At 34.5% G+C, this 25,077-nt stretch overlaps 2 protein-coding genes and 1 pseudogene across 2 annotated transcripts in view; all 3 read right to left on the minus strand.

Annotated features, from left to right (window-relative positions):
- LOC142340905 (mitochondrial dimethyladenosine transferase 1-like) overlaps positions 1–25,077 on the minus strand; it is a 498,997-nt gene that overhangs the window by 54,330 nt on the left and 419,590 nt on the right. The window lies entirely within an intron of this gene.
- Positions 1–25,077, minus strand: part of LOC142340904 (guanine nucleotide-binding protein G(I)/G(S)/G(O) subunit gamma-12 pseudogene) — a 407,251-nt pseudogene that overhangs the window by 22,310 nt on the left and 359,864 nt on the right.
- LOC142341600 (uncharacterized) overlaps positions 1–25,077 on the minus strand; it is a 35,397-nt gene that overhangs the window by 4,422 nt on the left and 5,898 nt on the right. Inside the window, exons 3-6 of the mRNA XM_075392682.1 lie at positions 16,658–16,878; positions 2,367–2,501; positions 1,800–1,895; positions 1,655–1,691 (exon numbers count right to left, since the gene is read on the minus strand). Of these exons, the coding sequence (XP_075248797.1) occupies positions 1,655–1,691; positions 1,800–1,895; positions 2,367–2,501; positions 16,658–16,878 (489 nt within the window). The remainder of the gene's footprint in view (positions 1–1,654; positions 1,692–1,799; positions 1,896–2,366; positions 2,502–16,657; positions 16,879–25,077) is intronic.

Consider the following 25,077-nt stretch of genomic DNA (forward strand, 5'->3'; position numbering starts at 1 on the left):
AAACCCTAGAGGAGGTTATGAGGACTTGAGGCTGGAGAAACCTAAGAAATAAAAAAATCTGAAAAAAAGAGCAAAAATTTGCGACAATAAAAGTTAAAGAACTAATACATGACCAAAAATAATTTTCCAGTAACTTATTATCAAAGCCTAACGGAGATTTTTTGTTAGTCTGAAAAACCTGAATAATGACAATAAATGTCGAAAAAAAATAGAAAAAAAACTGCAAGTTTTGTCAAAAAGATGCTAAAATTCGTGATGTTAAAATGTTGAAGACATTCCAGTACCACTAGAAACAATGCAGTAGCTTATTATAACACCCTAGAGGAGGTTCCTTGACACCTAAGGCTGAAAAACTCAAAGAAATGACAAAAATTTTCAAATGGCTTGAAAAAATGCAAATACGTTTTAAAAAAATCAATAAATCCGTTATTTTAAAATCATGAAAAACATTCCATTACATCTAGAAACTATACAGTACCCTATTGCCAAGCCCTAGAGGAGGTTCCTCGGCTCTAGAGGCCGGAGAAACCTAAAACCTGCCATAATCTTTCAAAAATGCAAATTTTATAAAAAAAAATGCTAAAATTTGTCATGTTAAAAAATTGAAAGCAACTCCTTGGCATATAAAATTTTTTCAGTAACCTATTATCAAACCCTTAGGGACGTTTTTTGGCCCCGGCGTCTGGAAAGACGTGAATGAAAAATAAATCTCAAAATTGAAAAAATTTGCTCGTTTTGTCAAAAAGATGCAAAAATTTCCCGGATGTGCACCAGGGGGATGATGGGAGGAGGGTTGGCATTAATGGGGTGGGGGCAACAGCGTGGGGGGGAGTCAACAGTGGGGGTGTCTTCAACCTCCTCTAAGAACCGCCCTTCAGACCATAAGTATAAGTCAGAAACAGAGCTGAAAATCTCTAAGCGCACTTAGTGCCCGCTGGGCGCTACCTGTTTATCCCGTTTTTGAGGACGAAAAGTCAAAAGCATCACACGAAAAATTGCATAAAAAAGACCGATAGGACTAAAATAATTGCTACAAACTTCGTTTGAGAGCAATTAAAAAGTGTTGCATTCCATTTGAAATTGAAGCTAGGAGTACAGTTTTGCAGACTAGTGAAAGAAAAGTTTTCTTACAAAAATACAGCAATTAACTAAACCAAACCTCTTCGTCTCCGATAGCGAAGCAGTCGATCATTTATAGCAGTTTGATTCAAGTGCCCGAAGTCAGATTTCTTAGTCAGCAAGATTTAACTTAGACTTAAAGAAGTGAACGTCTATTTTTTGTCTGAGTTCAATGTTTAAGTCTATAATCTCTGCCTCGAAGATTTAGTGATCGATGAAATTGTACCTGGGTTTTCTAAATCTCTAATACAGTACTAATCTCAACAATCTAATGCCACCCAGTTTTGCCATTTTACTTTTCTGAAAACTAAAAGTAAAATTGTTTTAGCAACACTAGACACTTTGGCAATTTTTGGTACCATTACTCTATTTTGTTTCCACATTACATGCAAATTGTATACCGTTACAAGCATGTCTAAATATCCTGTACTGATTGTCATTCTACCGAGATAAAGGAAACACACATCCCACTTCTTTTACTGACTTGATTGACTTATTGAAAAAATCGTCGAAATACCTTTAAAAATTTACTCACCCAGGATGTTGGGCGACAATGACTTCTGGAAGCACAACTAAAACAAATTATGTGTGAAAATCAGAACTAATAATGATAAATGCATGTAAAATCCAAAAGTACATTCGATTTCGGAAAAAGTTGCAAAGGAACTAAAAAGACTAACTTGTGTCATTAGCAGCAGTAGTGATGTGTCCAGGTTTCTGTTCAGTAGCAGTTCCACTTCCTTTCCGGTTCTTTTTTATACTACTGGAGAGTGGACCTGAAATAAACAAAATGTTTGCACTAGACACGGAAAAGGGACCGAACCAACATACAATTTAGAAAACTTTGAACTAAAAGTGTTACCAATATTAACATCATTTAGTGCAACGTTTGTTTTATGAGAGTTCCGATAGGCTAATGCAGTCGAATTGTTTGCCTGATCTTTTAAACTTGATTTTTAAATGCTCATAACTTTCGTTTAAAAGCATTCATTCAATTCCGCCATTCAAATAGCCCATTTGGTTTTAATATGACAAATTCAAATGTTTATCGCAAAAAGGAACGTGAGCAATTCGCAAATGCGCTCAAGAATTCTAGCAGTAAAAACAGCTGACTAGGAATACTACATGTCGCGAGGGGGATAGAATTGTTCTCCAAGTTTACCGCGGCAGTTCTATCCCTAAACAACTTTATAGCTTTATACTATTAAGAATAAAGAAAAGTCGGCTAAAAAGTCGGTCATTCTTACAGATTGCATTTAAAGCTGATTCTTCAGACGCGTCCCTTCTTGCCACTCGGATTATGATAAGAGCAATCAGTACAAACACCGCCACAAACAGGAAGAATCCGAACACTATTACCAACAGCAGCAGCATCAGTTCATCTAAAACAATACCAACCCCTTTTACACCACAGAAATTTCGGTTTCGTAAAAAACACGAAATCAGCACACATTTAAAACATAGCCGGCAGATTGCCGGAATAGCTGCAAAATAGACTTCCGTGCCGTATAATACAGATAGATATAAAATGAAAAGTAATCGATGCTAAAAGCTGTGACAAAAATACTCAGCGATAAATTAACAAACATACCCGGCAGATTGCCGGAAAATAGCCGCCGTTGATTCCAATATGCATGATTGGGATTGAAATAACAGATATTGAAAAAAAAAAGATTTTTGTACAAAAACATTTTTTTAAGTCCGATTTATTTTGATGGCATTTCGTAGTTGAACATACTTCTGTTTCTTAGAGAGAGGCTACAGGGGCTACTATCAATAACAATAAGCATTAGAGAGAGGTTACTAATACTTATAGGACCGACGTTCAAATAGCGGGCATCTAAAATTGGGCTTTATGGGTTTATCCCGTTTCTATTTCTGACTTCAATTTTTTATACTGACTCTGTTCATTTTGAATTGCTTTGCTGAGCAACTGATGTTCAAAATCACTTTTAGAAGAATGAGAGAAGAGAGAAACTAGCCTAGAGAAGTCAAAAAGATTTCACGCAAAATGTTGAAAAGGCGGCAAAATGAGGTAAAGCGAAACATTTTTTTATTCGACGAAGTAAAAAAAAAAATAGGAGCGCTTTAATAGCCGGCTGAGAAGATGAGGGCGGCTATTAATAATGCTTGTTAAATTCACTCCGCAGACGCCTTTTTATTAGGGACCTTTATTACATGAGTTCCTTTGACCTTAAACTAATTCAAATTAAAATTTTAAGTTTGAAAGTCATTTTTATTAATTGCGGTAAGGCAAATATGATCACAATCTAATCAAGAAAATGACCTCAAAAACTTTTGCTAGAGAAAGTGAGAAATGACCTCACGCTCGCAAACACCGTTAGTGAGAGGAAGAACTCATTCAGAACATTTGACTTTCAGCTTTGCTGTGTGAACAGATGTAAAACAAATAAAGAGCGTCAGACGAAGAAACAAAAACACAAAGCAGTTTTTACAAATATTTAAAATTGCAAATTTCAATGAGTTGATCCGAGGATCAAATAGCAACCCATCTTCACGACCTATAAAAGTTTCACTGATCCTTAAAAAGATCCATAAACTCAAAGACAGACACTTCAAATTGAAAAAATGAAAATCAGACAAATTTTTTAAAAGGTTGCTAAAATTTGTGATACTAGAAAAAAAACCTGTTTGTGGTCTATAGAAACTATCCAGTAAACTATTCCTAATTCGCTAAAGAGTTTGCCTAAAGGACAAAATATGCAAAAAAAAGAAAACTTTCATAAAAACAATTGAAATTTTCAAATTTTATTAAAAGTCGCTAAATTTCGTAATATTGATATCGTCAAAAACCATTTACTTCTGTGCTTTCAAATAACCCATCCTCAGTCCCCAAATAGTTTCATTGACCCTTAACAATTAAAATTGTAAATCGTCGAAGCTTTTAAATAACCCATCCTCAGTCCCCAAATAGTTTCATTGACCCTTAACAATTAAAATTGTAAAACTACAAAAACTTTTAAAGAAACCAGAAAAATCGCAAAAATCGTCAATATAAGGGCCATCTAACAAGCTCAAAAATGAAACCTACAAACTGAACTATTTTGTGCTCACAACTTTTAAAGTGGCCTTTTTCTTAGATAGTCCTTCCCAGCAACTTGCGCTCTATAACTACTTGCAATACTACTGAAGCCAGCTTGGTAAGTCATGGAAAGTGTGGAAATATCCTACAAATGACATAGGGGGAAGACTCCCAGACCGACTTCAAGTTGAAATCCACTGAAACCAAAACCAGCCAGTAAACAAAATTAACATCATTCATCGTTACAGTAATGATTTGGCAACAAAGAGTAAAAATAATGGGAAAAGCTAAAAACTAATATATCTCGATGGGAAAAAAACGATGAGCTAAAAACGATGGGAAAAGCTAAAAAGAGTAAAAAATTAATGCAGAAGCTAAACATAAACCGACTAATGTCGGAGGAATTGCTCTCGAATGACAGGCGGGTGGAAAAACATTTAACCCCACCGGGATTCGAACCACTGACCTCCCGATCCATAACCAAATGCACTGGAGACTGTGTCATTTGGCCCTAATTGTTGGTATGCTGCAATCGACTTTATATCAGTAACAAGCTTTACTTCGGAGTGAGAACAATAGAGATCACTCAAAAAATGAATAACGAAAGCGTGAAAAAGGCACTTGAGATGTCAAAGAATGTTCTAGCAGAAAAGCGCAAGAACGGTCAAGCGAAAAATTTGCATAAAAAGACCAATACGGTTACAATAATTGTTATGAAAATCGTTCAATTAAATGTATCTCGAAAACAACTATGGCAAAAGAACACATGAAACAAGAAGTGTTCAATAAAAAATTGACTAACACAAGATAGAAAAACAACAGAACAGAGAAAACCGTGCATAAAGAAAACCGAGGAACTGAAAAAATAAACTTCGAAACAAATCGCCAAAACGTTTAAGCCGTAATTTTCAACTATTATTTTGAAGACGCCAATTACAAAATTTCATCAGCTCATTCAGTGACCCACCTAATTCCTTTCGGAGACAAACTAAAAGTTAATCAGGCGAAATAACACAAAAAACTCGCTCCACTAAGAGCGAAAAATGACGCCAGACACGCACTTCAGTTGAAATTGCATGAACGAATGAACAAAAAGCAGATTTGAAGTGGTTGTGACGTCATATGGTCGTAAAATAGCGACGACAAAATAAAAAACGAAGAGAAGGCCAATAATAGCCCCAGCTATCGCTGTGCGTCTATTAAAGACATTGACTCTATACGTCCTTAGAATGAGTACAAAATAAAACAGCGTTGTGCAAATCAATGACAGAAACCAAAAACAAGCAAAAACTGAAGAACATTGGCAAAAACAATCGAAACCAGTGGCGCCAAACTAAAAGAACCTCATAACTACAAGCCAAAACCCTTATCCACAGTATATCATAAAACTTTATTTCATAAAAAAATTTCAGCAGTTCTAATGGCAGAGAAAGGGACATTAGAACTACAAACCTTGGTAGGATTCGCAAATTCACTAAAACTATTCAAAAACAAATGGAATCTGCGTATGAAAACGCTCGCTAAAAGTTGGAGCCGATAAACTAAAACTACTCACCACTATGTGAATAAAAAAATTGAGTGGTTTTCAGACTAAACGAAAAGGCCGTTACAAAAACAAGCCCAAAAAATCATCTTTAATTTTTCAAAAAGTAGGTCTCAAAAACGATCGCTGTGAATTGAAACGACTAATTAGATTCACCTATTACTCACTAAATACCGCTGAAATATGAGTTAAAGAGCGTATAAGGCAAAGAAAAGAAGCAAAACACGATTACATCGATTAATTTAGGCAACCGTGACAACCGATGACACTTGCCATTAGAGAGATCAGAGATAAGACAACAAATTGAGCAATAAAAATTCGTAGAACCTCACAAATTTGATAAAATTTATTACAAAGAATGAACGCCAAAGTCACAGAAAGCTTTGAACTATAGCTTTGAAAAAATAATGGAAGAAATAAACTAAGAAAAACAATACAAAAAGTAATAAAAGTTTCTAAGCAAAAAAGAAATCGAATAAACTCTAAGCCATTACTAAGCTAAACTTGTTTCTGATTATAAACCAATGGAAACTGGTAAAAAGCATGATATAATAAGACATCAAAAAACATCAACTCTTGTATAATCTCAAACTAGCCTATACTTTTTGAACACAAAAAGTATAAGTCAGAGAAAGGATTAGCTTATCACTGAAAACAAATATTTCAACAAATAAAAAGCATTAGCTACCCAATGATGAAAAGCAATTGCAAATGGGTGCAATTAAACACATATACATCATATTAATAGCACTCAAGAGAAGAAACACAGAAGAGATATTGGAGCGCGTAAAATTCCCGAAAACCAAAAATTCGCTCGAACACCAATTCCTCAGTACAGTTTAAAAGTAGTTTGTAAAAAATCACGCCTGAAACAAACACTTTTCTGCTCCCTTTACTACTTCAGCATGACTGAAATTACCACTTTAATTTGACTCCTCATTGACGTGAAAAAGCTGAAAAAAGAACAGATCAAAAAAGGTAGTGCACCTATACAATCCGAATACTTTCGATTGCGAAAAAGAGCTTACTAATACAATCCAAATACTTTGGATTGTACAAATGGGAGCACTCTAATACCCGGCTGAGAAGTTGAGGGAGGCTATTAATACTTCTCTAATCATGGCTCCTTTTTTCAAATTCAAATTTGTTGCATTAATATATATTCAAAAATATAGCCAAAAAACGTCTAAGAATTGCTGTCAATAGACTATCTCAGGCGGACTTTTATAGTGCAAAAAGTTTAAAGTTTTTTAGTTTTAAAGTGCAAAAGTCATTTTATTTAGTGAGGTAAGTCAAGTATGATCAAAATCTAATCACGCAAACAACCTAAAAGTTTTCGCTAAAGCGAGTGAGAAATGACGTCACGCGCGCAAATGCCGTTAGTGAGAGGAAGAAGTCATTCAGAAAATTTGACTTTTTCAGCTTTGCTGTGTAAACAAATGTAAAACAAAAAAAGAGCGTCAGACGACGAAACAAAAAAACATAGCCGGAAGAATTCTGGAAGCGAATCGAAGCGTCAGAACTTCAAAAAAAACAGCAGAAGCCATTACCATTTGTATTAAACCATTAACTCATTACCTCCCCAGGTCTGATCTAAAATTTGGTGACTTGTCACCAAGAGCAACAAAACGCAGCAAATTTTTATATTATTGAAAACGTTTGGTAACGTTAAAAAAGTCCGAAATAATTAACATGGTCAAAATACTGAGAGGCTGAAAAAGCTGATAGGGCTATCAATTGCCCTCAAACAAATAATTCATGATTCTAATCTCAAAGATCGCGAAAGTAAACGGCAGATAATAATCTTAGCAACCAAGTTAAATCTTTTCAAAAAAAGAATGCTCAAAGTTAAGAATCAGCAAACCACTGCAATTACACTACTAATCACTGCAATAAAGAAAAAAAGAGCATATACTTCCTTGTACATACGCTAGACAACATGATTTCATACTAATTCAAGAATTAAATTGATCATAGAAAAGACATAAGCAGCAGAGGAATATTCAAAGGCAAAAAATTTTTCAAATTAAAACCAAGGCCGAAAGAAAGTTGCAGTAACTATTAATAAGTGGATGTTTTGGAAAAGTCTCGCTAGCAGACTCTCAGTATTGCCTTATGTTGAATGAAATCAATTGCAAATCAGGGAAATGACGAAAATCTAATAAAAAGCTGAAATCATTCTATTTTTAACAACTGACAAAATCAATATACCGAAAATAAATGTAGGTGCCAGGCCGAAGCTAGAATGATACTAACTAGAACGCGAAGTTATGGACACAAGGTAAGGAACACCGTAACAAAACGACATTCTTGATTTTTGAAAGTTAAAAATCAAATTAAAAATATCAAGAAAAACGAACACATTTCATTATTAAGCATTCGAGACATAGCAAAGGTAACAAGCCATCCGATACGAAGATCTATCCTCTTGAAGAGAACTAAAAAAAATGGAAAATGGAGAAAATACGAAACATCGGAACATTTTGTAAAAAACAATGGTCAAAAAAACTTAAGACTGCATTTGTGAAAAAGTTTTAACTATTTTTCAGAAACTTAACGCCAAAAAAGGATTGAATTTTTATTGAAACGAAATTAAAGTCCATCGTGTTGCACAAGAAGACTATTTCTAGTAATTAAAGTCTAAATACAAAAATTGAAAAATCGGAAAAAACCTACCAAAATCGGATTCTCATATGTACAATTTTATAAAACAAAATTACATCGAGGTAGAAAGAGAAGTTGAGTAAATGAATTATCAAAAGGAAGTTGCCATATTAACGGATTTTTGACAAAAAGACGGTTAAAAGATCAAAAAATGAAAAAATTAAAAAAGCCAAAAAAACTTTAAAAAAATCAAAAATTGTGCCAATTTTGAACTTGAAACGCATCTTCAGGCTCTGCAAAACACTGTGGTATCAATTTCCGAGGTTGAGATTTCAATACAGCATTGAAGAAAAACTATTTCCACAAAAAACCAAATTACAAGCAAAAAAACTGGACCACTTAGACGAAAAAACGGCTAGAAACGGTTATCTATGTGCCATTCAGTCAAAAACTACTTTTCAAAGTCAAAAAGTCATTCAATAAACGCGGCGCATAATCAAAAAACTTCTCTCGCTCAGAAAAAATTAGTTCACATGGCAATTTTACTCACTTTCACTTTTAGGTCAAAACAGCGTCTGAACGAATAGTACTTCCGGTAAAAAAAAAAACCTTAAGAAAACCAATACTCCTCTTCGAGTCGTAATAGCCGGAAGCATTCCGGAAGCGACTCGAAGCGTCAGAACTTCAAAAAAACAGCAGAAGCCATTACCATTTGTATTAACCCATTAACTCATTACCTCCCCAGGTCTGATCTAAAATTTGGTGACTTGTCACCAAGAGCAACAAAACGCAGCAAATTTTTATATTATTGAAAACGTTTGGTAACGTTAAAAAAGTCCGAAATAATTAACATGGTCAAAATACTGAGAGGCTGAAAAAGCTGATAGGGCTATCAATTGCCCTCAAACAAATAATTCATGATTCTAATCTCAAAGATCGCGAAAGTAAACGGCAGATAATAATCTTAGCAACCAAGTTAAATCTTTTCAAAAAAAGAATGCTCAAAGTTAAGAATCAGCAAACCACTGCAATTACACTACTAATCACTGCAATAAAGAAAAAAAGAGCATATACTTCCTTGTACATACGCTAGACAACATGATTTCATACTAATTCAAGAATTAAATTGATCATAGAAAAGACATAAGCAGCAGAGGAATATTCAAAGGCAAATAATTTTTCAAATTAAAACCAAGGCAGAAAGAAAGTTGCAGTAACTATTAATAAGTGGATGTTTTGGAAAAGTCTCGCTAGCAGACTCTCAGTATTGCCTTATGTTGAATGAAATCAATTGCAAATCAGGGAAATGACGAAAATCTAATAAAAAGCTGAAATCATTCTATTTTTAACAACTGACAAAATCAATATACCGAAAATAAATGTAGGTGCCAGGCCGAAGCTAGAATGATACTAACTAGAACGCGAAGTTATGGACACAAGGTAAGGAACACCGTAACAAAACGACATTCTTGATTTTTGAAAGTTAAAAATCAAATTAAAAAATATCAAGAAAAACGAACACATTTCATTATTAAGCATTCGAGACATAGCAAAGATAACAAGCCATCCGATACGAAGATCTATCCTCTTGAAGAGAACTAAAAAAATGGAAAATGGAGAAAATACGAAACATCGGAACATTTTGTAAAAAACAATGGTCAAAAAAACTTAAGACTGCATTTGTGAAAAAGTTTTAACTATTTTTCAGAAACTTAACGCCAAAAAAGGATTGAATTTTTATTGAAACGAAATTAAAGTCCATCGTGTTGCACAAGAAGACTATTTCTAGTAATTAAAGTCAAAATACAAAAATTGAAAAATCGGAAAAAACCTACCAAAATCGGATTCTCATATGTACAATTTTATAAAACAAAATTACATCGAGGTAGAAAGAGAAGTTGAGTAAATGAAATATCAAAAGGAAGTTGCCATATTAACGGATTTTTGACAAAAAGACGGTTAAAAGATCCAAAAATGAAAAAATTAATAGAAAAAAGCCAAAAAAACTAAAAAAAAATCAAAAATTGTGCCAATTTTGAACTTGAAACGCATCTTCAGGCTCTGCAAAACACTGTGGTATAAATTTCCGAGGTTGAGATTTCAATACAGCATTGAAGAAAAACTATTTCCACAAAAAACCAAATTACAAGCAAAAAAACTGGACCACTTAGACGAAAAAACGGCTAGAAACGGTTATCTATGTGCCATTCAGTCAAAAACTACTTTTCAAAGTCAAAAAGTCATTCAATAAACGCGGCGCATGATCAAAAAACTTCTCTCGCTCAGAAAAATTTAGTTCACATGGCAATTTTACTCACTTTCACTTTTAGGTCAAAACAGCGTCTGAACGAATAGTACTTCCGGTAAAAAAAAAACTTTAAGAAAACCAATACTCCTCTTCGAGTCGTAATAGCCGGAAGAATTCCGGAAGCGACTCGAAGCGTCAGAACTTCAAAAAAAACAGCAGAAGCCATTACCATTTGTATTAACCCATTAACTCATTACCTACCCAGGTCTGATCTAAAATTTGGTGACTTGTCACCACGAGCAACAAAACGCAGCAAAATTTTATATTGAAAACGTTTGGTAACGTTAAAAAAGTCCAAAATAATTAACATGGTCAAAATACTGAGAGGCTGAAAAGGCTGATAGGGCTATCAATTGCCCTCAAATAATTAATTCATGATTCTAATCTCAAAGATCGCGAAAGTAAACGGCAGATAATAATCTTAGCAACCAAGTTAAATCTTTTCAAAAAAAGAATGCTCAAAGTTAAGAATCAGCAAACCACTGCAATTACACTACTAATCACTGCAATAAAGAAAAAAAGAGCATATACTTCCTTGTACATACGCTAGACAACATGATTTCATACTAATTCAAGAATTAAATTGATCATAGAAAAGACATAAGCAGCAGAGGAATATTCAAAGGCAAATAAATAATCGTTAAAATTAAAACCAAGGCCGAAAGAAAGTTGCAGTAACCATTAATAAGTGGATGTTTTGGAAAAGTCTCGCTAGCAGACTCTCAGTACTGCCTTATTTTGAATGAAGTCAATTGCAAACCAGAGAAATGACCAAAATCTAATAAAAAGCTGAAATCATTCTATTTTTAACAACTGACAAAATTAATGTACCGAAAATAAATGTAGGTGCCAGGCCGAAGCTAGAATGATACTAACTAGAACACGAAGTATATGGACCCAATGTAAGGAACACCGTAACAAAACGACATTCTTGATTTTTGAAAGTTAAAAATCAAATTAAAAAAAATCAAGAAAAACGAACACATTTCATTATTAAGCATTCGAGACATAGCAAAGATAACAAGCCATCCGATACGAAGATCTATCCTCTTGAAGAGAATTAAAAAAATGGAAATTAGAGAAAATACGAAACATCGGAACATTTTGGTAAAAAAAAAATGGTCAAAAAAACTTTTAAGACTGCATTTGTGAAAAAGTTTCAACTATTTTTCAAAAACTCAACGCCAAAAAAGGATTGAATTTTTATTGAAACGAAATTAAAGTCCATCGTGTTGCACAAGAAGACTACTTCTAGTAATTAAAACCAAAATACAAACAAAAAAAGTGAAAAATCGGAAAAAAATCTACCAAAATCGGATTCTCATATGTACAATTTTATAAAACAAAATTACATCGAGGTAGAAAGAGAAGTTGAGTAAATAAATTATCAAAAGGAAGTTGCCATATTAACGGATTTTTGACAAAAAGACGGTTAAAAGATCCAAAAATGAAAAATTTAATAGAAAAAAGCCAAAAAAACAAAAAAATCAAAAATTGTGCCAATTTTGAACTTGAAACGCATCTTCAGGCACTGCAAAACACTGTGGTATCAATTTCCGAGGTTGAGATTTCAATACAGCATTGAAGAAAAACTATTTCCACAAAAAAACCAAATTACAAGCAAAAAAACTGGACCACTTAGACGAAAAAACGGCTAGAAACGGTTATCTATGTGCCATTCAGTCAAAAACTACTTTTCAAAGTCAAAAAGTCATTCAATAAACGCGGCGCAAGATCAAAAAACTTCTCTCGCTCAGACAAAATTAGTTCACAGGGCAATTTTACTCACTTTCTTTTTAGGTCAAAACAGCGTCTGAACGAATAGTACTTCCGGTAAAAAAAAACCTTAGGAATATAGCCGGAAGAATTCCGGAAGCGACTCGAAGCACCAAAACTTCACAAAAAGCTGAAGCCATTACCTTTTGTATTAAATTATTAACTCATTACCTCCCCGGGTCTGATCTAAAAATCGGTGAAATTTAAACCACTGTCACCAAGAGAAAGAAAATGCAGCAAAATTTTATTATTGAAAACGTTTGGTAACGTTAACAAGTCTGAAATTTTTAGGATGACAGGGCCATCAATTGCCCTTAGAAAATTAATGATTCTAATCTCAAAAAGATCGCGAAAGCAAACGGCAGATAAAAACTTTTCAAAAAAGACAGGAAAGTCAAAATTATTCAAAAAATAGTGCTCAAACTTAAGAATCAGAGAACCACTACAATTAGAGTTCTAATCTCGGCAATTAGGACAAAAATAGTACATGATTCTTCCTTGTTGTATATATGCTAGACAGCATCATTTCATTCTAATTTAAACTAATAAAATTGAATTAATCATAGAAAAACAAAAGCAACAGAATAATATTCAAAGGCAAAAAATTTTCCAAAAACAATACCAAGCCCGGAAGAAAATTGCAATGAAAAGTAAAAAATAGAAATGTTGGAAAAGACTTCATAGCAAACTCCCAGTACTGCCTTCTTTTGATTTAAATCAATTGCAAACCGAATAAACCAAGATCTAAGAAAAAGCTGAATTCATTCAATTTTTTAACAACTGAAAAAATCAATATAACGAATATAAAACTAGGTGCCAGGACAAAACTTGAATGATACAAACAAGAATATGAAGAATATGGACACAATGTTAGGAACACCGTAACAAAAAGACCAATTCTTGATTTTTGAAAGTTAAAAATCAAATTTAAAAAATAAAAAAAAACGAGTAAATTTCATTGATCAGCATTCGAAAGACAACGAGTCATTCGAGACAAAAATCCAACTTGCTGAACAGAATAAAAGAAGAAAAGGCAGAATTCAGACATACGAAACAATGAAACATTTTGCAAAAAAGTGGTCCAAAAATATTTAAGACTGCATTTATGAAAAGACTGCATTTATGAAAAAAAATTATCTGTTTTTTCAAAAACTTAACACCAAAAATGATTGAATTGTTATTGAAACAAAATTAAAGTCTCTAATGGACCCCAAAATACTATTTCTAGTAATTAAAAGCAAAATACAAACAAAAAACTGAAAAGAATTGGCAAAAAACTACGAAAATCGGATTAGCAAATGTACAATTTTAAGAAACAAAATTACATTGAGGTAGAAAGAGGCATTGAGTATATGAATTATCAAAGGGAAGTTGCCAAATTAACTGATTTTTCACAAAAAACAGCAAAAAGATCCAAAAATGAAGAAACTAAAACAAAAAAAAGCCAAAAATTAACTAAAAAAATCAGGAAATATGTGCCAATTTCGCATTTGAAACGCAATTTCATATGCAAAATACTGTGCTATCGATTTACGGTTTACAATGATCAAAAAAACTTTTAAGACTTCATTTGTGAAAAAGTTTTAACAATTTTTCAAAAACCTAACGCCAAAAAATGATTGAATTTTTATGGAAACGAAATTAAAGTCAATCATGTTGCACAAAAAGACTATCTAGAAATTAAAATCAAAATACAAACAAAAACTGAAAAATCGGAAAAAATCAACAAAAAATCGGATTCTCATAAGTACAATTTTATAAAACAAAATTAAATCGAGGTAGAAAGAGGCGTTGAGTATATGAATTATCAAAAGGAAGTTGCCATACTAACGGATTTTTGACAAAAAGACGGTTAAAAGATCCAAAAATGAAGAAATTAATAAAAAAAGGCCAAAAAAAATAACTAAAAAATCAAGAATTATGTGCCAATTTCGAACTTGAAACGCATCATCAGGCTCTACAAAACACTGTGGTATCAATTTCCGAGGTTTACATTTCAACATAGCATCGACTAAAAAATATTTCTACAAAAAACCAAATTACAAGCAAAAAAACTAGGCCACTTAGACGAAAAAACGGCTAAAACGGTTATCTATATGTGCCATTCAGTCAAAAACTACTTTTCAATGTCAAAAAGTCATTCACTAAACGAAGTGCATAATCAATAAAATTCTCTCGCTCAGAATAAATTAGCTCACACTGCAATTTTACTCACGTTCGCTTTTAGGTCAAAACATGGTCTGAACGAATAGTACTTCCGGTAAAAAAAAACATAGCCGGAAGAATTCCGGAAGCAACTCGAAGAGTCAGAACTTCACAAAAAAAAAACCGAAAATGCAGCGGAAGCCATTACGGTTTGTAATAAACCATTAACTCATTACCTCCCCAGGTCTGATCTAAAATTTGGTGACTTAAACCACTGTCACCAAGAGAAACAAAACAGCAAAATTTTATATTATTGAAAACGTTTGGTAACGTTAAACCATTCCGAAATAATTAACATGGTCAAAAAACTGATCGGCTGAAAAAGCTGATAGGGCCATCAATTGCCCTCAAATAATTAATTCGTGATTCTAATCTCAAAGATCGCGAAAGTAAACGGCAGATAATAATCTTAGCAACCAAGTTAAATCTTTTCAAAAAAAGAATGCTCAAAGTTAAGAATCAGCAAACCACTGCAATTACACTACCAATCACTGCAATAAAGAAAAAAAGAGCATATACTTCCTTGTACATACGCTAGACAACATGATTTCATACTGATTCAAAAATTAAATTCAACATAGAAAAGACATAAGCAGCAGAGGAATATTCAAAGGCAAATAATCGTTTACATTAAAACCAAGGCCGGAAGAAAGTTGCAGTAACAATTAATAAGTGGATGTTTTGGAAAAGTCTCGCTAGCAGACTCTCAGTATTGCCTTATGTTGAATGAAATCAATTGCAAATCAGGGAAATGACGAAAATCTAATAAAAAGCTGAAATCATTCTATTTTTAACAACTGACAAAATCAATATAACGAAAATAAATGTAGGTGCCAGCTCGAAGCTAGAATGATACTAACTAGAATGTGAGGAAAAGGGACACAATGTAAAGAACACCGTAACAAAATGACATTCTTGATTTTTGAAAGTTAAAAATCAAATTTAAAAAAATCAAGAAAAACGAATACATTTAATTATTAAGCATTCGAGACATAGCAAAGATAACAAGCCATCCGATACGAAGATCTATCCTCTTGAAGAGAACTAAAAAAAATGGAAAATAGAGAAAATACGAAACATCGAAACATTTTGCAAAAAAATGATCAAAAAAACTTTTAAGACTTCATTTGTGAAAAAGTTTTAACTATTTTTCAAAAACCTAACGCCAAAAAATGATTGAATTTTTATGGAAACGAAATTAAAGTCCATCATGTTGCACAAAAAGACTATCTAGAAATTAAAATCAAAATACAAACAAAAACTGAAAAATCGGAAAAAATCAACAAAAAATCGGATTCTCATAAGTACAATTTTATAAAACAAAATTAAATCGAGGTAGAAAGAGGCGTTGAGTATATGAATTATCAAAAGGAAGTTGCCATACTAACGGATTTTTGACAAAAAGACGGTTAAAAGATCCAAAAATGAAGAAATTAATAGAAAAAGGCCAAAAAAAATAACTAAAAAATCAAGAATTATGTGCCAATTTCGAACTTGAAACGCATCTTCAGGCTCTACAAAACACTGTGGTATCAATTTCCGAGGTTTACATTTCATTATAGCATCGCATAAAAATTATTTCCACAAAAAAACCAAATTACAAGCAAAAAAACCCGGCCACTTAGACGAAAAAGCGGCTAAAAACGGTTATCTATATGTGCCATTCAGTCAAAACCTACATTTCAAAGTCAAAAAGTCATTCACTAAACGCGGCGCATGATCAAAAAACTTCTCTCGCTCAGAAAAAATTAGTTCACACGGCAATTTTACTCACTTTCACTTTTAGGTCAAAACAGCGTCTGAACGAATAGTACTTCCGGTAAAAAAAAAAACCTTAAGAAAACCAATACTCCTCTTCGAGTCGTAAAAAAACCTTAAGAAAACCAATACTCCTCTTCGAGTCGTAAAAACCAATACTCCTCTTCGAGTCGTAAAAAAAACCAAGAGCACCGCAATATAGCTACGCTCAGCTTACAGCTTCGCAGCTATAATAAATATTTAAATAATTTCCTGTCGAGCTACTTCAACCCTATAATATGGAACCGAAAATCTGACTAACTGTCATTTGTGCCTCCATTTCCCCCACCATTCGCATCAACAGCACCCTTGTTTCCTTCATCCACGACTGGTTTCTCAGTGGCTTCAGAATCATCTTTGGTCGCTTCCTCTTTATCCTTGTCTTCTTCCACCTCAATGTATCCTTCGCATTCTGGAGGTGGATTTTCCACAATGTTACAGCCCACGCACATTTCCGTACCGCTGATTTCCATTTCCGTATACCTGTAATATTGAGTCAATTACGTAGGAAATTACCATTCTTCACTTCGAGTAACTGTAATTTGATTTTCGCAATCAATTAAAGAGGTGAACTATCTTTCCCAATTAAATAATTTGTTGAATTATGTTAGTTTTTAAATATTTTCTAACTTATCTGTTGACATTGAAAAATGAATTCCTTAGCCAATTTCAATAAACAAGAAAACCATTTGAATTACTGTCAATTGCTTGCAGCTAAAAAAAACATCTCAACGATTTCTTTTTCGTCAAATTGCATGTCTTTTGGTAAATTCATGTATTACAATATAGACTTTGTTTGACTCTGGTGAGATTCAAATATGTCCAACTCTTTCTGAGCAATAAAAGAAATTACACAAATTTTGAAATAAGGCAAACCATTTCGGACTATTATGGAAAATCAAAATTTTCCACGTTGCGCGGTCAACGCCAGAGATCAACTTTCAGTACAACAGCTACAATGTACATCATAAATATAACAGAGCAATGATCATAAATTCCTTAGCTCTTGTCTAGTACAGGACAGAGAAGCAGAGTAAAGATGGCCATATGAAGATCGTAATCAGAAATATTACTCACATTTTAGGGCTTCACTTGTCTGAAAAGAAAGATAAATACGGAAAGAATTTATCAACTAAATGCAATATACTCTTTACTTTGCTGCAATGACATTAGAACTGGTACGTGGAATATTGACTTCTACAGATTAACTCAAGAACAAGCAGCTCGAAAGATTCAAGAACAATGAAGGACAAGCAGGAGTTTCAGTATCCATTAAATCGATGACATTCATGCAAATCAAAGAAACTACCCTACAACATTGCTTCATTTCTATTATCCCTATTTCTCTTTATTTCACGTCCTCCAAACAACTTTTTTTTTTAAAAAAAACGTTTTTATCCCGTGGTCGGGGTTCAGATTTCTTTGGCTCTAAATCAACTACTCAATTCAAACTATTGACTCAATTCCATACAGGCAAAAACCATGTCATTCATGCTAAATCCGTTGATAGATAAAGCTCTCAATACAACCTGTTTCAGGGTTTGAGTTTCACAAATGGACTTTAAAAAAATTCATTATGCCCAAGACAAAATTATGCTCTTTGGGTAATCTCCAGAGACAGATTTGATTAAGTTGGTTTACCGCTTGATTTGGTTCAGTTGAAAAAGCTAAACATATTCAATATGCGCTTTAACATTTTCAATGAAAATTGGTGCCAATTTCAATCTTTTGAGCATGTCTGAGCAATGCACGGGAATTTGCTAAACAGCAATTCTCCATGGCGAAGAAAGGTTTTATGAAGTAATAATACAAATAACACAAAAGTACTGAAAAAGATCGTTTTATCGAACTATAATCTTGACATTCGACTTCCAAACTGAAATGCCAAAAATGTTGACCTTCCTCAATGTCGCACTATGCAATTTTGAGGCTAATTGAAAAATGTATCTAGAAAAATCATATCATTGCTTGAGCCACAGAAAACAAATAACAAAAGGAAAAACAAGATACCCAAGCAGTTACCAGAATTCCAGCATTCAGGTCACGCAGACGTTGACATTTTTATTGTGAAATTTCATCAAAAACAATTAAAAACAATCAAAAACAAAAATAATTTTGTTTTGAAACGATAGACAGAAAAAGTTGGGCACAGCAAAACTAGTAAAGTTGTTGAAATGGAAAGTCTTGAAAGATCTGCTATTACAATTACAGAGTAGCTACACAAAGAAACAAGAAGCACGAAAAAATTCATTAAAACTTTATTCAAAGAAATATTGTTTAAACGGTTAGATAAGAAATGAGGCAATTAAAGACATTCAATTATGACTCACTAGCCATTAGTCATGAGCCGATTGAATGTCAAAAATCACACCAAGCGAGGAGCGGACAGCCAAAAAAAGTAAACTGAGAAAATAGAAAATTGAAATAATGACAACTATCGTTCACTACAGTAACCAGGATGACAATAAGAGATTACAGAACACTGAAACCCTCAACATTCACTGAAATTTCTTCCAGACAAATAGTGTCTAACTTGTTTAAACCGTTCTTCTTTAAAATAAACCGACGAGACCTGTCATTAATCAGACTAAGTGACACATGAATAGCACCCATAATCTGATTAAGCATCAGGATAGCAAAAAAAAATTACAAAAAGTAAAAAAGCAAAACCTTAAAACAATAAAAAAAAATTAAAAACCAATATTAAAACAGATGCAAATTGAACTTTTGCAACTAGAAGTTATCCAAGAAGGCTATCTATTAGATTCAATTAAACGTTATTTTGCGATCCATGAGAACTAGGCTTGATAATGCTAAGCAAAAGATATGAAAACATAGCCGGCAGATTACCGGAATAGCTGCGAAAGAAGAGACCTGCGTGCCATAAAATAGAGACAGAAACAGAGACAGATCTAAATTGAAAAAAAAAATCAACGCCGCTCAAAAAGCTAAGTAAAAAATGTTCAGCGATAAATTAATAAAGCTTGTTAAAATTTATCCCGCAGAAGCCTCTTATTAGGGTCCTTTACGGCACTTCAAAGAATTTTCATTGACTAAAGAAAAGACTAAACCTAGTAGGACTATGAGTGAACTGGGAAAACCATTTAAAAAAAAATCAGATAAAAAAATTTAAAAATAAACAGAAAATCAAAGTTAAAATGCAGCACGTGAACAAAAAACCGCTAGCAAAAAAGTTAAATTTGGCTTAAACAAAAAAGTAGGCCTAGAATGAGCTATGAATGCATTGAGAAAATCATTAAGAAAAAATTCCGATCCAAAAAATCGGAAAAACAGTAAAAATCAAAGTGAAAATGTCGCATGTGAACAACAAAACACTAGCGAGAAAGCGACTTTTTGTTCAAACACAGTTTTCTCACTCTACTTTAAAATTAGAGTAAAAAAAGTTCAAGCCGCAAAACCACTCGCTTTTTCGCTCCACTTAGTGTTTCGGCGTGACCAAAATCACTACTCCAATTTGTCTTCAAAAATCATGAAAATGTGTAAAGATCTTAAACAAAGAAAGCACCCCAATACAATTCAAACTCTTAGAATTGTTAAAAAACCAAGAGCACCGCAATATAGCTCCGCTCAGCTTACAGCTTCACAGCTATAATGAAAGAGTTCGTTAGTTTCAATTTGCCCACATTAGACAGCCACGAGAACTTTCAAACACAACCAACTAAAGTCGGCGAATTGCTCTCAAACGATCGGCGACCAGTTGGCATCAACAATAGCTAGCTGGGGCTTAGGGATGATAGCATTAGAGGGCTAGCGATGTGTGTGAGAGGGGGGAGGGGTGGGGCAAGCGTTGGTGGGATGGGTCATGTGCTGGAGGTTAGGGTTGCGAAGGCTAGATGCTAGATGAATCGGGGGTTCAGATGAACAGGTGGCGGAGGGTGGAAAATGGAAGTGTTGAGCAACTAATAATCCGATTAAGTGAGAAGACAGCAAAAAAAGGGGGGCAGCATTAAAATTATAGCAAAACAAATAGTATCGAAGTTCTTGGAACCGATAAATCTTATTCGAAACCATTAACTAAATATATTGGTGGCATACAATAGAGTCAAAAAGATGAACCTTAACGACGATAAGCAAGATAACTAAACTACTACCAAAACGGTCGAAACTTAAAACTACCATTTGATTAAGACAAATAGTGTCCAAGTAGTTTTAAATGGTTAGACATAGGATGCATACGCGTTGAAATAGATTGAATAATGCCTCCTTGAGTAGCTAAAGAGACATTTCATTTTTCCGAATGAAATAAGGAATACCAAAACTCATTCTTAACCAAAATTCATTAATATTTCATGAAATCAATTATTCACTAAAATCTTAGAGCCTCAAGATATTCAATGAAACCACAGAAAAATTAATTGCGCCTCAGCAGAAAGTCATTTAGACCTATTGCTAAAAAGACAGTAATATGACAAAAGGACTACCAAAATAGACAGCCCAAAACTTCAAAAACGGGCAAAACTTAATTCATGGGTCTTTGGCTGCACGGCGCCCTTATGGCTTGAACGATGTGCAGGGGTAGGGATTGAGGGGGTTCTGAGTGAGTGGGGGGCTGAAGTGGTGGTGGGGTTGAAGAGGTTGTTTTATCATCAGCACGAACAACACAAACAATTAAGAGCAATTAAATCGAAAGGAATACAAAAATGAGCTCAAAAGTATCCATCAAGACATGGGCCATGCTCAATTGAACAAAGACAGCAAGAAACTGGGCAAATCTCCACCAAAAAAACAGAAGCAAACGCTGCCACGAATTGCACATATCCGACAAGCTCAACTGAAAACTGGATACTCCCCCCTGCTAAACAATTGAGTACAATCTGTAACAAGGTTGATAACCGCTGTCCCGAATGTGAAGTACCACCACGTGACCTAAATCACATTTTCATCTGTAAGAACACCACGGACCTGAAAGTGATTGACCTGTTGGAAAGACCAGTACAGGTAGCTAACTGCCTGGACTTAATACCATCCGTCCAACTCGACCACACTGCACAGAACAATCAGCCTTCCTCGCCATCTTTCCATCGATGTTGACAATTCCCCTCTGGGTCTCCCTAACCCGGGGACCGCTTGTCATTCACCATGGCGTAGATGAAGAAAAGTTGCCGCACCAGAAGCAAGTTGTGGATAGGCATTCACACTACTACTATTATACCAACTATTACTATGATACAAATGCAACTAAGGTACAAGATAAAAACAGCAATAAGCGCCTGTGTCCCGCCAAAATTACCTGCAAATTGCAGCTCTGTGCGACAGCTACAGCAACAACATGTGGGGGTCAACTTCTAAGAACCGCCCTTCGCACCATAAGTGTAAGTCTCTAAAACAATTTGTGAATCGCACACTTGGCGACCGATGGGCTTAAAGGCTCTAATAGAACATAATGCCAGCTGGACGCTTCTTGTTTATCTTGTTTTTGAGGATCAAAAGTCAAATGGGTCAGGCGGAAAAGCGGTCCAGCAAAAAATTTTATTAAGACCAACAGGATTAATATAATTGATACAAGCTTCGTTTGAGAGCAATTAGTTGTACTGAATTTTAAAGAAACATTAGTCTTTCCACGATAGGCCCCACACTTTATTTTGAGAATTGCATATTTTTTACCTAATATTGCAGGGAACAAAAATATCGCAAGCAATGAAGTCATTCTATTATTTGGCCGCACTGGCAAAAAACAGCAACAAAAAACTCAACGCAGGCGACAAAAGCATCAATGATGTTATCATATCTAAAAAGGGGCATCAAGTAAAACGCAGGACAGTCTTGAAAAACGTATCTGATAATCACATTTGGTGTAAATTGAACTATTCAGCAAGTACGAAAAAAACAATTGAAAGGTCACACCTATCGAGAATTATAAGTACGGTGCTAATGCAAATGCACACGTATCAAAAATAAATATTTTAATGCTGGCCCATCCAACTGAGAAGTAAAAACTGTTTTTGGATTCGCTTAAGGCTCCATAATGTTCTAAAAAAACTCATGTTTTAAAAAGCAGGTAAAAATTAGCAGAAAATGCTCAGTAGTTCTTGCAGTACTTTTCAGCAGAAGAAAATACAGAATGTGTGTTCTCCATCAATCAGAGATTGAGAGGAATTTATTGTCTCTTACATAGCGCTAGCATGCCTGACTACAGTCAGTCTAATAGATAGTTTCACTATGTGTATACCATTGACTCCGGTGTTCTATATTACCACCTTTACAATTGAAATCTACCTTCAGTGTTTTACAGTCAGAGAGAACTAGGTAAGCCTACTCGCGCGCAGAAATAAAAAACCCTATCTTTAGGTCTGCCTTAACTGTTGCTACCAGCGAGTCAACAAACTCTAACCGCAAAACGAACTTGCGAAAACACAACTTTCTTACAGAGAAACTTTAACTCAACTTAACTTTTATATACTTAAGCTTAGTCACAGGAGAAGCAGTACTAATAAATCGTTCAAAAGTAACGACAAAAAAATATATCAAACAACCACGAAAGTTCTAAAATGGATTTCATTCAGAGCAAAACATTATTCGCGTCAGACCGTTCTTTTGATGCAAGAGAGATATCTCTGCTTCAACAAGAAAAACAACGCTTACTAGAACATATAAAACCCTTTCAAACAGTAAAAAATTGAAATGCGGATGAATTAAACCTATTCTTACACACTATTGCACAATGAACGGCTCACTACTTTAACAAAGAACATCACTTTATCTCAATACCAGAAAAAGCCTCTCATATTGAGACAGCTTCTCTCTTATCTCGAAGAAAATTACGGACAACAGTTAACAAAACACACTTGTCGTAATATTCTGTCCACTATCTAACACACTATCTGATTTCCTAGCAGGACTACACAAAGAAAATCATACTATTAGAAAATAGGAACAATTTAAAAAACCATCATCTGAATTCCTTAAATGGCTTGCAGCAAAACTAAATGCAGAGTATTTTTTCACGCGATGAAAGCGTACACAAAATTGACAGGAAACAGGTTTTAACCATCTAATACAAATATTTCTAGATATTACAATCGTAGACGCTGACTATTTAGAACCAGATATATTAGAAGTACTCCCACTTCTCACGTGGTTTCTACATCGTTTTGGCTAAGCCTAGTACACCATCAATTTAAAGCCACAGTCTATAGCAGAGAAGTATCCCCAAATAATTCGGAAACACAAAAAAATTTAACAGTGCATATATGATCCGAATTGCTTTCCAGAAAACTATGTCTGCATAGCAGAAGCACCATCAGAACTTTTACAAAAGTTGCGAAGCAACAAATCTATTCTTTCACTATAGAACACTAATGCAGAAAACCACCCAGATACTGTAGCTTACACGACAAACTTTATACTTCTCTAGAAACATCACCAGTAGAACAGGACCTAAACACATTTGTGCATTCACAACCTATGGATACAAATTCAAATGACACAATCAAAACAGGTTTTAACTCTAGTTTTTTTAAAAGTTGGAACTGTCATTACATTATCACCTGGTGACTCAGCAAATAATAATTCTAACATAAAACTTTTGCAATCAATTAACTCGACAGAACTGCCACAAAGTTCAACACGTGAAGTTAACACTGCTCTACCAGTTTTACCAAATACAAAGACCAATAATAAGATTATAAAAATAGAATTCAGTACATTTTATTACTGAACCAGTAATACTAAGTACTTCAAGTCAGCCCCACAACAGACACCTCGATATAATGGCCCGATCGTGCCCGCAACAGCATTTCCACAACCTCCACTATGACAGGCCTATATCCACGGACATCTATCCAGCCAGTATGTCTCCACCTAGGGCACAACAATCATCCACCAGATCCTCTCATTGGCCTGACTATAATTCACCCAGAGGATCACAGTCCTCACCGCGACAACAAAAGCGAAACCCCTTTGTGCCAACCCAAAGCCTATAACTCAGGGCAACAGGGCGAAATTTCGAGTTTCACCAATTCACGAATCCCCTCGGGAAAAAAACAGAAAATGGCATTCATGATACCGAGAGGATTAAATATACCGCAACGCCCCCAAGCGTATGTTCAAACCGACCCCGGAGACATGTAAAATTGGCCAGCTCGATCGAGTCCATGGAAAAGGGATGCAACCAAACAGTCCCCTTGGAGTGCGCTCACTTTCCTCTATTATAGATTCACGGAGAGAATCTGGCACTCATCTAAATACTCCTTTGCGTTGGCTGACCGCACCAGCCATTTGAACACAATGATCACGCAGAAAACGATGCCCTACCGAGCGTATCAGAAGTATGACCCTTTCTATCTGCAGTTTGGATTTCTACATCCAACGTAGATTGATGTCAACAACCAATCGCACAGGTTCAACAAAACGACGATGTTACAGCGACACACAACTAGCTCGTAGTGCAACATCACTTCAATCACACGAATCCATTAATGGACCATCCTTAGATGTGTAGAGGCTGGCGCTACGAAATGTATGTATGGCCGAACGTTTAACTTTTTCTACCGCGGCTGGATTGCAGACAAGCTTGAGGACAGAGGGCCACCACGAAAAGAAAAATATATACTCAATCACCTCGCAAAGCAACCACATTGCAACATCGATTTATACCCTGGACCTCTTGCCGCATCTCGCCAGAGATCCAGATTTCCTTAAATTCTTCGGGGACCCTCGAAA

This window comes from Convolutriloba macropyga, chromosome 6 (genome assembly GCF_964194025.1).
Source record: "Convolutriloba macropyga chromosome 6, txConMacr16.3, whole genome shotgun sequence".
NCBI lineage: Eukaryota > Metazoa > Xenacoelomorpha > Acoela > Convolutidae > Convolutriloba > Convolutriloba macropyga.